This window comes from Leiobunum rupestre, chromosome 9 (genome assembly GCF_980474605.1).
Source record: "Leiobunum rupestre chromosome 9, qqLeiRupe1.1.hap1, whole genome shotgun sequence".
Taxonomy (NCBI): Eukaryota; Metazoa; Arthropoda; class Arachnida; order Opiliones; family Sclerosomatidae; genus Leiobunum; species Leiobunum rupestre.
Window position 1 is genome coordinate 15,514,641 of NC_143392.1, and position 11,749 is coordinate 15,526,389.

The 11,749-nt window shown below is 42.0% G+C and overlaps 1 protein-coding gene across 1 annotated transcript in view; it reads left to right on the top strand.

Annotated features, from left to right (window-relative positions):
• LOC149926641 (protocadherin Fat 3-like) overlaps nucleotides 1-10,828 on the top strand; it is a 45,494-nt gene extending 34,666 nt beyond the window's left edge. Inside the window, exons 23-43 of the mRNA XM_090158108.1 lie at nucleotides 5-188; nucleotides 317-456; nucleotides 610-2,187; nucleotides 2,257-2,514; nucleotides 2,579-2,797; nucleotides 2,877-3,101; nucleotides 3,329-3,635; nucleotides 4,210-4,328; nucleotides 4,408-4,611; nucleotides 5,031-5,129; nucleotides 5,227-5,343; nucleotides 5,485-6,196; nucleotides 6,270-6,608; nucleotides 6,682-6,939; nucleotides 7,010-7,468; nucleotides 7,544-7,929; nucleotides 7,994-8,166; nucleotides 8,358-8,621; nucleotides 8,683-8,841; nucleotides 9,748-9,933; nucleotides 10,048-10,828. Coding sequence (XP_090014234.1) covers nucleotides 5-188; nucleotides 317-456; nucleotides 610-2,187; nucleotides 2,257-2,514; nucleotides 2,579-2,797; nucleotides 2,877-3,101; nucleotides 3,329-3,635; nucleotides 4,210-4,328; nucleotides 4,408-4,611; nucleotides 5,031-5,129; nucleotides 5,227-5,343; nucleotides 5,485-6,196; nucleotides 6,270-6,608; nucleotides 6,682-6,939; nucleotides 7,010-7,468; nucleotides 7,544-7,929; nucleotides 7,994-8,166; nucleotides 8,358-8,621; nucleotides 8,683-8,841; nucleotides 9,748-9,933; nucleotides 10,048-10,132 — 6,471 coding nt within the window. The 3' untranslated portion in view covers nucleotides 10,133-10,828. The remainder of the gene's footprint in view (nucleotides 1-4; nucleotides 189-316; nucleotides 457-609; nucleotides 2,188-2,256; nucleotides 2,515-2,578; nucleotides 2,798-2,876; nucleotides 3,102-3,328; nucleotides 3,636-4,209; nucleotides 4,329-4,407; nucleotides 4,612-5,030; nucleotides 5,130-5,226; nucleotides 5,344-5,484; nucleotides 6,197-6,269; nucleotides 6,609-6,681; nucleotides 6,940-7,009; nucleotides 7,469-7,543; nucleotides 7,930-7,993; nucleotides 8,167-8,357; nucleotides 8,622-8,682; nucleotides 8,842-9,747; nucleotides 9,934-10,047) is intronic.
• The last annotated feature ends 921 nt before the right edge of the window (nucleotides 10,829-11,749 follow it).

Here is an 11,749-nt window from a genome sequence, read left to right on the forward strand (position 1 = left end):
GAAGGTGGTGGCCACGGACTTGGATCTTCAAGAGAATGTGATCTCGTACAGTATATCGAACGGCAATGACGACGGTGTTTTCACCATTAACAATGGCACCGGAGAGATCTTCGTAACTCCGGGAATGGGATCGAGAATAGACTACGACAAGAAAAAGAAATACGTCTTGGTGGTTCAAGCTCGCGACTGTAAGCATTTTCACCTCTTCTCTTTTCCCATCCCTATCTCGTGTCCGTGCGCGTCAAAGAGAAAAGAGCACGTTTCGGAAGAGACATGATATAAAAGAGCTTTCCTTTTCTTTCGTTTCTCATCTTAGCTCATCTCAACCCTCTCTCGGGGATAGCCTTAGTTCAGGTGGACGTTCTCGATACCAACGACCACGCTCCGATGTTCCAAAAATCCGTTTATTCCGCGTCCTTGATAGAGAATCTTCCCGCTGGCCATTGCTTCCTCAAAGTACGAATGGATTTATTTTTTACGTATAGCTATTGGTTACTAAGGGGAGGTATCGCTTCGTAGACGCTTATTTCGAAGTAGATTATACGGGGTTTCCGCCTGATTAGACTCGATCCGGTTTGGATGTTAATCATCTTCGGGGTTTTATTATAGGTCGTAGCCGATAGCGGGGACACCAATGACGTGATTAAGTACTTCATGGAAGGCAGTCTTCCGTTTTTGGTCGATTCCAAGACCGGTGACGTCTGCACCAAGACGGTTTTAGATAGAGAACAGAAGGATAAATACGACTTTTCAATTTTGGCTTCCGATGGAAAATTCGAAACGCTGGCCTCCATCAGTATCGACGTTTTGGATGAGAACGACAATCCACCAAAATTCGAGAATAACCGATACGTCGTCAGCATACCTCATACGTCCCAACCAGGTCGCTCCATCATTCAAATCCACGCCGCTGACCCCGATTCCAGTAACAATGGTGACGTCACTTACTGGATTAAAAATACTCACGGAGCTTTCGATATTGACCCTAAGACCGGTTTGGTGAGATTGGCCTCGACGCTTCCGGATAATTTCAGTCTGAACAAAACTTTCGAAATGGAGGTTTTCGCTCAAGATCACGGAGCCGTTTCCAATATTGCCAAAACCATGTTGGTCGTCCGTGTTTCCAATACCGAAAATCAACCGCCCAAGTTCAACGCCTTCGTTTATTCCGTGTTCGTTGACGAGAACAAGTCCAACATCGGATTGGTCACCGTTAAAGCTTCAGATCCCGACTCTGGAAAGAATGGCAAAGTGGTTTATAGGATAGCGAGAGCCACAAACCGGGAAGCTTTCAGGATTGACCCTACCAAAGGCAAAATAACTCTAGTCACGCCTTTGGATTACGAAACCACAAAGTACTTAGAACTCGTAGTTGAAGCCCGAGACGAAGCCAGAGATACTCAATTCTCGACGGCTCTCGTTCAAGTGACCGTGATCGACCGCAATGACAACGCTCCGGAATTCTTGGCCACTCCGTCCGTCCTCAGAGTACCTCAATCCACCTCCCAAAGCGAAGTCATTTATACCATTCAAGCCATTGATAAAGATAGTGTCACAAACGGTCATAACGACGTCACTTATAGTCTGGTACCTCCTAGTGGTCTTTTTGCCATTAACCCTAAAACTGGACAAATATTCGCCGTTCAACCTTTGGCGCCAGTCATCGAAACCATTCACATTGTCGCTTCGGACGGTGGTAACCCGCCTCTTTCGAGTACGATGGACGTTGCCGTAGAGGTGTACAAGGACAGTATCGACGAACCAACTCCGGTTTTCAGCGCTCCACAATATCATATCAATATGGATGGTCTTATCGAAGCCGGATCGACTATTTTGGAAACCAGAGCCACCGTGCCAAATGGAAGTCCAGTCGCTTATAATATTTCCGACGCTTACGGATATCCAGTTCAGAAGTTCGCTATCGATTTAAATTCTGGTCGCATCACGGCTACCTCGAAGATCACGGCGGCTGCCGAACCATTACAACATTTTCTAGTCACCGCCTATAACAGACTGGACCCTAGACGCAGATCCACGGCCGGAGTTGCGGTCACGCTCAAGGATACTAACAGTAGATGTCCCAAGTTTCCATTCACCGAGTATTACTCGATGGTACGAGAAAATACGCCTCCCGATGCCATAGTGCTGCATAATATAGCTGTGGATGAACCTCAACAGTTTACTAGTGTAAGTATTAAAAATACCCATGCTCTGTTGCTAAGATGATATTCAAATCAAAATACTCCTTAATTGCAGTTGAACTACCAAATTACCGAAGACAACTCCAACGACAACTTCGTAATTGACCACAGAACTGTAAACGTATCTATGAGAATTAAAAATCCTTTGGACAGGGACGCCATGTCTCCAGTCCTTCAAGGGTTTTACACTATCACAGTCACCGCATCCAACGGGAGATGTACTGGCAGCAGTAGAGTCAGAGTGTACGTTGAAGACGTCAATGACAACTCTCCGATTTTCGAGAAGAATGACTATATTGTGCAGTTGAAAGAGGTAATTATTTCAACTTTAACCCTTTTTTTTATATATTTTTAAATTTTTAAATAAACAATTTCAGAACTCACCCGTCGGACATGTAGTTGTCCACTTAAAGGCAACTGATAAAGACGAACTCGATAATAAAAAACTGAAATATTTCCTTGTTCTCGGAAACGATAATAATCAGTTCGTCTTAGAAGAACGAACCGGGGTTTTGTCCGTGAACGTCTCTCCAGATCGGGAAAAGACACCGGCATTCAGACTGCAGGTTATAGCCGTTGATAGCGCCAATAACACTGTAAGCATTTCTTACTCACAGCGTAAAATAAATCTTCATTCGAAATTTAGTAAATAAATTTGGTGATCTCAATTTTTAGGGTTTAGCGAACGTACACATCGCTATTCAAGACGAGAACGACTGGAAACCGACTTTCCTTAACAAAACTTTCATTCTGAATGTGACTGAAGGTCCGTCTAGTGTGGGTGCGTCCATTCACTTGCCCATTGTGGATAACGACGAAGGGGTGAATCGTCAGCTAGAGGTTTACATTGCCGATGGAAATTCTGACCGACAGTTCAAATTGGGAGTTGATAAACACGGCGTAAGTTTTAGAATATCAATCATGTTGACTACTACAACTTAAGAATATGGGACAATAACATAAGTACAGGTGATCGTCTATGTGACAAAGTCACGAATAATCGAAAGTAGACGAATTTTCCCTACAAAGTATACAAAGATGGGTTTAGAATATCCACCTTCCCTTATTCTTAATATCAGAAAGCATTCTTTCTACAACAATATTAAATTTTAAATTCCAATTTATAGCAAGCTATCTTGACAGTATCAAAAGAGTTGGATCGTGAAAAGTACAATGTTCCTAATTCGCCCATCCACGTAGTTGTGGTAGCCGCTAGGGATATGGGAACTCCACCCAAAACTGGTTCTGCCACCGTAGCAGTTGTCATTCACGATATCAACGACAGTCCACCCAAATTTGAGAAGGACGAATACTATTCGATTGTTTCCGAAAGCGTACCCATTGGCAGCATCATCGAAACTGTGAAGGCAACCGATCCCGACACAGCCACCAAAACGAACTTAACTTACGGTTTCGGAAGGAGATCTGGAAATAGTAAGTCTCTTTGTTGTCGTGTCTTACTTACAAGGAGACGACCCGAGGTGTAACGCACCGATTTGGTTCAAACTCGGGAGTTTGGTAGACCTTCATGTAACTTGAAACACCCTAAAGGGAAATGTCTCCATAGGCAACCGTTTTGCCATGGCAACCAAAAATGTTTTTGACAATACAAAATGGAAATTTTCCCATTGAATATAACATGGGAATCTGACCAAATGTAAGGGTACCCACCCCCCTGTAAAGATTTTAATCAACTTAAAACTTTTTCATTATTTTCTTATTTATATTTTCTATTCTTAGCATTTTCAAAAATTAAATGTTTTTTTACCTTTAATATTGGTCAGATTCCCATGTTATTTTCTATGGGAAAATTTCCATTTTGTGTTGTCAAAAACATTTTTGGTTGCCATGGCAAAATGGTTGCCTATGGAGACATTTCCCTTTGGGGTTTATCAAGTTACATGAAGGTCTACCAAACCCCCGAATTTGAACAAATTCGGTGTGTTACACCTCGGGTCGTCTCCTTGTTAGTACAATCGTTTACTAAAACCTTAATTACCAATTGTAGTACCATTTGCGTTGGACCCCGTAACTGGTTCCGTAAACGTCACACGTCAACTCGATATTTCCGTCAACCAGGAGTTTACCGTACCAATAGAAGCCTTTGACGGTCTATGGAAAAACACGGTATGTATTTCGATTTCCATCTTATCTCTTTGCTTTGACCATAGAATATCGAGTTATAAATGGTGATATTCATTTCTAGGCCATCCTTAAAGTTTTCGTTCGAGAAGCCGAAGAAAGAGACCCACGATTTAACAAACTCCATTACAAATTCCAAGTACCCGAAAACGTAGCCGGTGCCGTCGTAGGTCAGGTGGAATTGAAACCCAGAAGAACTCGCGCCAATAGTCAAATGAGATACACCATCGTTAACACGGACGTGCGAAGTTTATTCAACATTACTCGGGTACGCTATTTAATTTTAAAAAATTCAGAAACGTGTTACCAGAAGAAAATAGGGGAAGTACGTATCTGTAGCTTTGAGCCATAGAAGTCGTCGTGTGACCCACGAAAATGCCTTTTTACGCATAATAAACCAAACTGAAAAAGTAGTTCCACTTTTGTTTTGATTCAACTCGGCTATAAACGACGAAAGCAAATACGCCTTAGCTCAATTAGCAGAGAATGAGAAGGACATTATGTTACAATTGTTCTATTTAAGAAAAATTGATTTTTTAAACGATGTATTCATCCGCGATTTCCCGCCAAACCGTTTTGGCGCGAAAATTCGTGAAAAGTGACGCCTTTCCAAAGCTGACTAGAAGCGTACTTCCCCCTATTTTCTTCTGGTGTTACGTATATTTCTAATAACTTGAATTTTCGTAGGATGGTATAATCTATACCAAAACTGGTTTGGACAGGGAAAAGAGAAGCTTGCACACTTTCACCGTTATGTTGGAAGAGAAACGGCCGTCAACTAGAGTGGTAAGCTACATACACATGTTGGGCTGTAGAGGCTGTCGCGTTAATCTTAGGGAAAGATATCTCATTAAATCCCTCTGGTTCTGTTCATTTCGCGTAGAGCGTCAGTGAGGTGACAGTTGAAGTTTTGGACGTTAACGACGAAATCCCCAAATTTATGCAAAACTTCAAGGGAAATATTAAGGAAAATTCACCACCGGGCTCAGCCGTGACACTCGTAAATAGACTTTTATTTTATATATAAAAAAACCAAGTTAGAACGTGTCTAGAAAAGTGACAAGAGAAAACGAAGAACGCGTCTCTGAATAAAGTTATCTGAAAATTCTTTTTTCCCTCTTTCACTCTTTTTTATATATAGGTGCCAGCTGTCTCCGCCGTTGACAACGACAGCGGGAATAATTCAATTATACGCTATTCCTTAGTCGGCCCAGGAAGCGAAATTTTCTCCGTCTTTGATACAGGTGTCGTGGTCTACACTCCCAGAGATCCTTCTTTGATCCTAGATAGAGAATCCAAAGAGACTTACAAGCTCAAAGTAGTGGCCACCGACCGAGGAAATCTTAGTTCGACGGCCGATCTGATTATCACCGTTGATGACGAAAACGATAACGCACCCGCCTTCCAACACGGACCCTTGCACGTACTACTACCGGAAACGGCTCGACCAGGCACCAGAATAGCGGAGGTCAAAGCCATTGACAGGGACGCTCCTGGTCCAAATTCCAAGGTTCAATATAATATTATGGGTCGAAGAACCGGAGACATGAGAATTGACCGAGAAACTGGAGAGATCTTTGTCGTCGCCACTCTTCAACCTAGTATCTGGCACCTACTTAACATTTCGGCCATTGATGGACATGGTTTGGCCAGTTTTACGACCGTTAACGTCACTGTGGTTGACATCAACGACCACAGACCCAAGTTCGAAAGAGCCGACTATAGGTTCACCGTACAAGAAGGAAATTACACCCAAGGAGGCCGCTACAAAGTGGGCGTGGTACACGCTATAGATGAAGATACGGGCCGCAATGGAAAAATTGATTATGCCACCATAGTCACCTCTGATAAGAGTAAGTTTTCCCAACATTACTTATTTTTAGGGTTCTATTTTGAGTTCTATTTTGACCATAATTATTTCTATAGAATTCCCATTCAGCATTGACGTGCATACTGGAGAGCTGTTTGCAACTGGAGTAGTTGATAGGGAAAAGGTCGCGGCCTTCAGGTTTAAGGTTATGGCCTTGGACAATGGTGAACCGCCTCTCAATTCAACCGTTGAAGTTAGAATCGATGTTGAAGACATTAACGACGAAGTACCTAAATTCTTTACCGATCCCTACTTGGCTCACGTACCCGAAAACTTAGATCCGGGTCATAAAGTCACTCAAATCACGGCATTTGATCCAGATTCCGGTGCCAATGGACAAGTTTTCTACCGATTAGGAAATGGACATCAGAATAAATTTTACATTGACAGCAAAGGTTGGTTACATTTTATTTAAATCAAAAGAGTGAATAAGCTTTTATAAGTATCTAATCAATATCTCATTTATAGATGGTACGGTCTGGACTTTGTCCACTTTGGACTACGAAGAACAAGCGTTCTATAATATGACTGTGATAGCCTACGATCACGGTTCCCCAAGCCTTAGCGCTACCGCCAAATTGTGGGTTACCGTAGCTGACACAAATGACGCTTTACCCGATTTCCCAAAATCGGTTTACACTATCGAATTAGCTGAAAACACTCATGTTGGAGAATCAGTTTATACCTTAGACGCCGGACAAGGAAACTTCAAATACTTCTTAACGAGTAAGTACCATTTTTCCATTACAATTGCATCGTATAAGAAATGTATCTAACATCAAACTCCATTATTTAGACACGGATCAAGTTGATACTTTCGAAATTGAACGCGGCACGGGACAGGTTAGGTTGATAAAACCATTGGACAGTCTTCAAAAGAGTCATTACCGCTTAATGGTAAAAGCTGTGGACGATAGCGACCCACCAAGGTCCGACACGGCTGAGGTCAATATCTTAATTGGAACTGGACACGGAGTCAGATTGTTCCCGGTACGAATGTACGAAGTCAATGTGGCCGAAAATCAATTAGCTCCTCTGGTCATTTTGGACTTGAACGCTACGGATGAAACGGCCCATCGTCGAGTCGCCTACAGCATTGTTGGATCCGATTACAACGGTCTCTTTATCGTTGAACCGGAAAGCGGACGCATCTCGGTTACTGCCAGTCTAGATCGCGAAAAGCGAGACAAATACTCCCTCAAAGTTCGCGTTGAAAACCTGAGTAGGAAACGTTATGGAAGGGATGTTGAAAGTGGTAAATTAAACTTGTTTCTCATTGTACCATCATGAAATTGGTAGGAAAAAAATTTAGTAATATTTTCTCCTATAGTAAAACGAAATCTCACTGACCAACCATTGGCTTTCGACGAAGCGTTGGTTCTCATCAACGTCGCTGACGAAAACGACAACCCACCCGTCTTTGAAAACCGCGGTAAGCCCGTTGTCGCTGCCGTTCCTCTGGAGGCCACTTTCGGATACCAAGTATCTAAAGTTGCCGCCCACGATTCTGACATTGGTCTGAATGCCGCCTTGAGATACGATATCATTCGCAAAGACGACGACGCTTCGTTGAAATTCCACATTGACCCCGTCAATGGCATTATCAGATCCATGATCACCTTCTCTTTGGATGGTGGCCACGTCTACAGCTTCGACGTCAAGGCCACGGATCGAGAAGGCAGTGAAAATGGAAATACGGCAGTCGCTAATGTTTTCGTAAGTACTGCTCAAAGTTCTACTTAGATTCCCTTATTTACGTCGACTTGTGTTTGGTCCACAGGTATATGTACTGCCCGAAACGCGCTTAGTCTTGTTCGTAGCTGGCCGCGAGCCATTGATTATTGAACACCATATTAAGGAAATAGTTGGATTCCTCAGTTCTTTAACCGGGTACAAAGTAATGGCTGCCAAGCTGGAACCTCACCATGAAGGTGACTCCGAAGACCCTGAATCGTAAGTCTTAATTCTAAGGCCTGGTTTTCACTAAGGCCTAAGCGACAATGAGCAACGACGCAAAATATCTTTGTTAGGCCTAATACAATATTTTTGCGTCAGCGCTCACCGTTTCAGCCATAATGAAAATCCAACCCTTAATACTGTAAATTCTCCAAAGGGTCCCATTATTAAACTATTTTTCGTTGCAGTACCGATTTGTTCTTGTACGCCGTCGACGAAGACACTAACGAAATCGTGGACACGGAAGTGTTACTTAGCATGTTCCGCGAAAACTCTCAAGTCATCGTCGAGAAGCTGGAAGCTTTCCGAATTCTGCGTATTCAGGGAGTGTCGGTTCAAGAGAAAATCAGTCAAATGGGAGCTACAGAAATGGCCATTATCGCCTTGAGCAGCGTCATATTCCTAGGCGCCGTTTTGGGCATCACTTTACTCTGTACCACTTGCAAAAAGAGGTACGTTACTCAAAACCCTAAGAAATAAAGAGTGCATCCGTTGTAACTGTTCCATTCGCAGGAGACAGAGGCGTCATCAAAAGACGTGGGAGCAGCAAAGGCTCTACAACATTAAGAACCCGCTGATGGGTAAAACAGTGGGTAACCCGTATGGAAGTCGAAAACAAAACGGTTCCATTTCACATATAAGCGCCACATACGCTAACGGTGAAGTGCCAGGGTAAGTGTTCAGCCTAACTTTATGACCTCTGTCATAAATTTATAATTATTTTTCCTATAAGCGTGTCAGTTACGTATCTTCCGCGTGCTATATTACTAAGTATGAAAGCCATTTTCTAGAGTGACTAGGTCATTAAGCCTAATACGCGCTCTTTGCCTCCTCTTCATAGGAAGCCGTGCCGAGGCGTAGGACTGGCGGACAACTGCGTAACGATTTGGTTTTTAGGGTTATATAACCTCTAGTATTTCTGAACAACCCTAAAGGGAATTTATTCAATGGGCAACCGTTTTGCCATGGCAACCAAAAATGTTTTTGACAACACAAAACAGAAATTTTCCCATTGAAAATAACATGGGAATCTGACCAGTTTTAAGGGTATACCCCTTTAAAAATTTTAATTAATTTCTAACTATTTCATTATTTTTTTATTTATATTTTCTATTTTAAGCATTTTCAAAAATTAAAATTTTTAAAAATTGTTAAGATTCCCATGTTATTTTCAATGGGAAAATTTCCATTTTGTGTTGTCAAAAACATTTTTGGTTTCCATGGCAAAACGGTTGTTTATGGAGACATTTCCCTTTAGGGTTATTCAAGATACATGAAGGTCTACCAAACCCCCGAGTTTGAACAAAATCGGTGAGTTCCACCTCGGGTCGTCTCCTTGTTAGTGGTTTGTTGAGCAGATAGTACCTAAATGTTTTGGGGTATCTCGTAAAGAACGCGTTGAATATTATAATCTCTTAAAGATGCGTATTTATCTCACTAGAGGAGCTAGTACTTTAACGACACTCCACAATTATATAAACTAACTGACACGCTTATGGAGCACAATTATATACCTATGCTACATCTAAGTAAGCGTAATCTTTGACTAACACGTACTACTTGTTGTTGGTATGACAGTAGTGGCGAATACAGTGATAGCTTAAACGACGACAATTCTTTGAAAAAGAACAACAAGAAGTCGCGTCACATGATGGCACCCGACGGCGCCTCGTCCATAAACGCGTCAAGGGCGTCCCAGTTCGAAAGGTACAACAAGAACGATACCAATAACTGGTACGATATGCGGGACGGAGTGGACTCTATGTAAGTTCCGATTACTTCCGCATGAGCTGTTTCATTTGGTGGTGGAAATGAGCTGGCGAATCACGACGATAATTTATTAACAACAATCTCCTTCATTCTTTGCTCATCTATTAGTGGAACTGGCTTTTCCAAGAGTTCGGCTTTCACCAGTTGGTCATCCCGACACTCCAGAAGCAGGAAACCAGTCACCGAGCTTTAATCCCCACCCCCCTATTTTTATATTTCTTTTTATTCCGCTCCATTGAGAAATAAAGAGTTACGTTTTTATCCCCCTTCCTCGCCCAAACGCAATTAACTTAATTAACAAAACGCGATGATAGGAATCTCATTATATTTTCCTTCCCGGTGCCTTCGTCCGTCCGTCCTTTTTGTGACCCCCAAGCCCCCCAACTCGTCGCGGAGTTTTGTTTTATCATTTTCAACCCCAAGCCCCAACACCCTTAGCTCCAACACTCCCTAACGCGTATAATTAATTTTTACCGTGTCGTCTTGAAGAGGACCAAGGATGTGGTAAAGAAAATAAACTGTGTATGACTTGCTCAATTGCCAACTCTGCCCCATTCCGAAGAATCCTCAAAAGTAACGAGTTTTTTTTTATAAAAATAGTCGAGAAAACAAAACGTTTTTATAATATAAATATAGCGTCTCTGGTAAGGAACTCACATAGGTAATTTTTATAATGAACAATAATGAAGAGTTCCCAATTTGGAAATGTGGCGTGATATAGTGATGCATTTTCTTATAAAACAAAATGGTGACAAACGCGATGTATTTAACGCGCCAGTAATAACGAACTCGCGATTACTTCGACAATTACGCTAACCCCGAACTATTACCAATATTTTTGTACGAAAGGAAAATTCCTTGTTTTTGTAAATATGTGTCCATTATTAAAATATTTCTATTATTTCTAAGACTATTGTAACCTTATTTCATAAATCAGGTTATTTTTATTTTTATTTAATTATTATTTTAATTTTTAAAATCAAATAGTTCTTTTTATAAAATAACCTTGGTCATCTTGTTGAAATGTTGCCTCCCCGCTTCAGCTGTGGATCCGTTTTCTCTCCCACTAAAGAGCTTATAAACTCATTCTTAGACATTGGCTGAACTATTCCAGGGCAACATTTCAACAAGCTGGGCAAGCGTAAAGACATTTTATAAAATCAACTATTGATCCTACCAAGAATGTACTTATTTATACTCAGGGAGAATGAATATGTCGAGACTATCGACGGACACGTTGAGGCCCTAACCCCGTCACGCTAAGGGGGGGGGGGGAAAGGAGGAGGTTTTATTTTTTGCGTCCTCGCAGCAGCGTTAATCGCGTCGAAAAACGTAATTTTTAAGAACCAATGAGATTGCAGTATTATTTGATTTTATTAAAGCGGAGGGGCATACCGGGGGCTCCAACGGGTGGAATTGGAGAAATGCTAAAAATAATCTCGACATATTCATTCTCCCTGAGTATAAATAAATACATTGCCGGGAGTAGTGGCTCACTCCTGTAATCCCAGGCGTCCGGGAGGCAGAGTTTGTGGATGGCCGTGTGAGGACGACCACTAATCCCCCAACGGGTGGTTGTCATACTTCCGCCACGGGTGTCCCAACCCTATCCCCAAGTATCCCCCCGTTGGCGTGGCCGTAACACATATCTCGCACCTGATTAATCAAATGGACGAGCGGACTGAATTGTCCCACCCGTTACAATCGCTCATAACGAGCTTCTAAAAAAAAAAAAAATACATTCTTGATCCTACAAATTAAAAAAACTATGAGATTTTGTCTGCTCTGTTATGAGAAGAACTTAAATCAA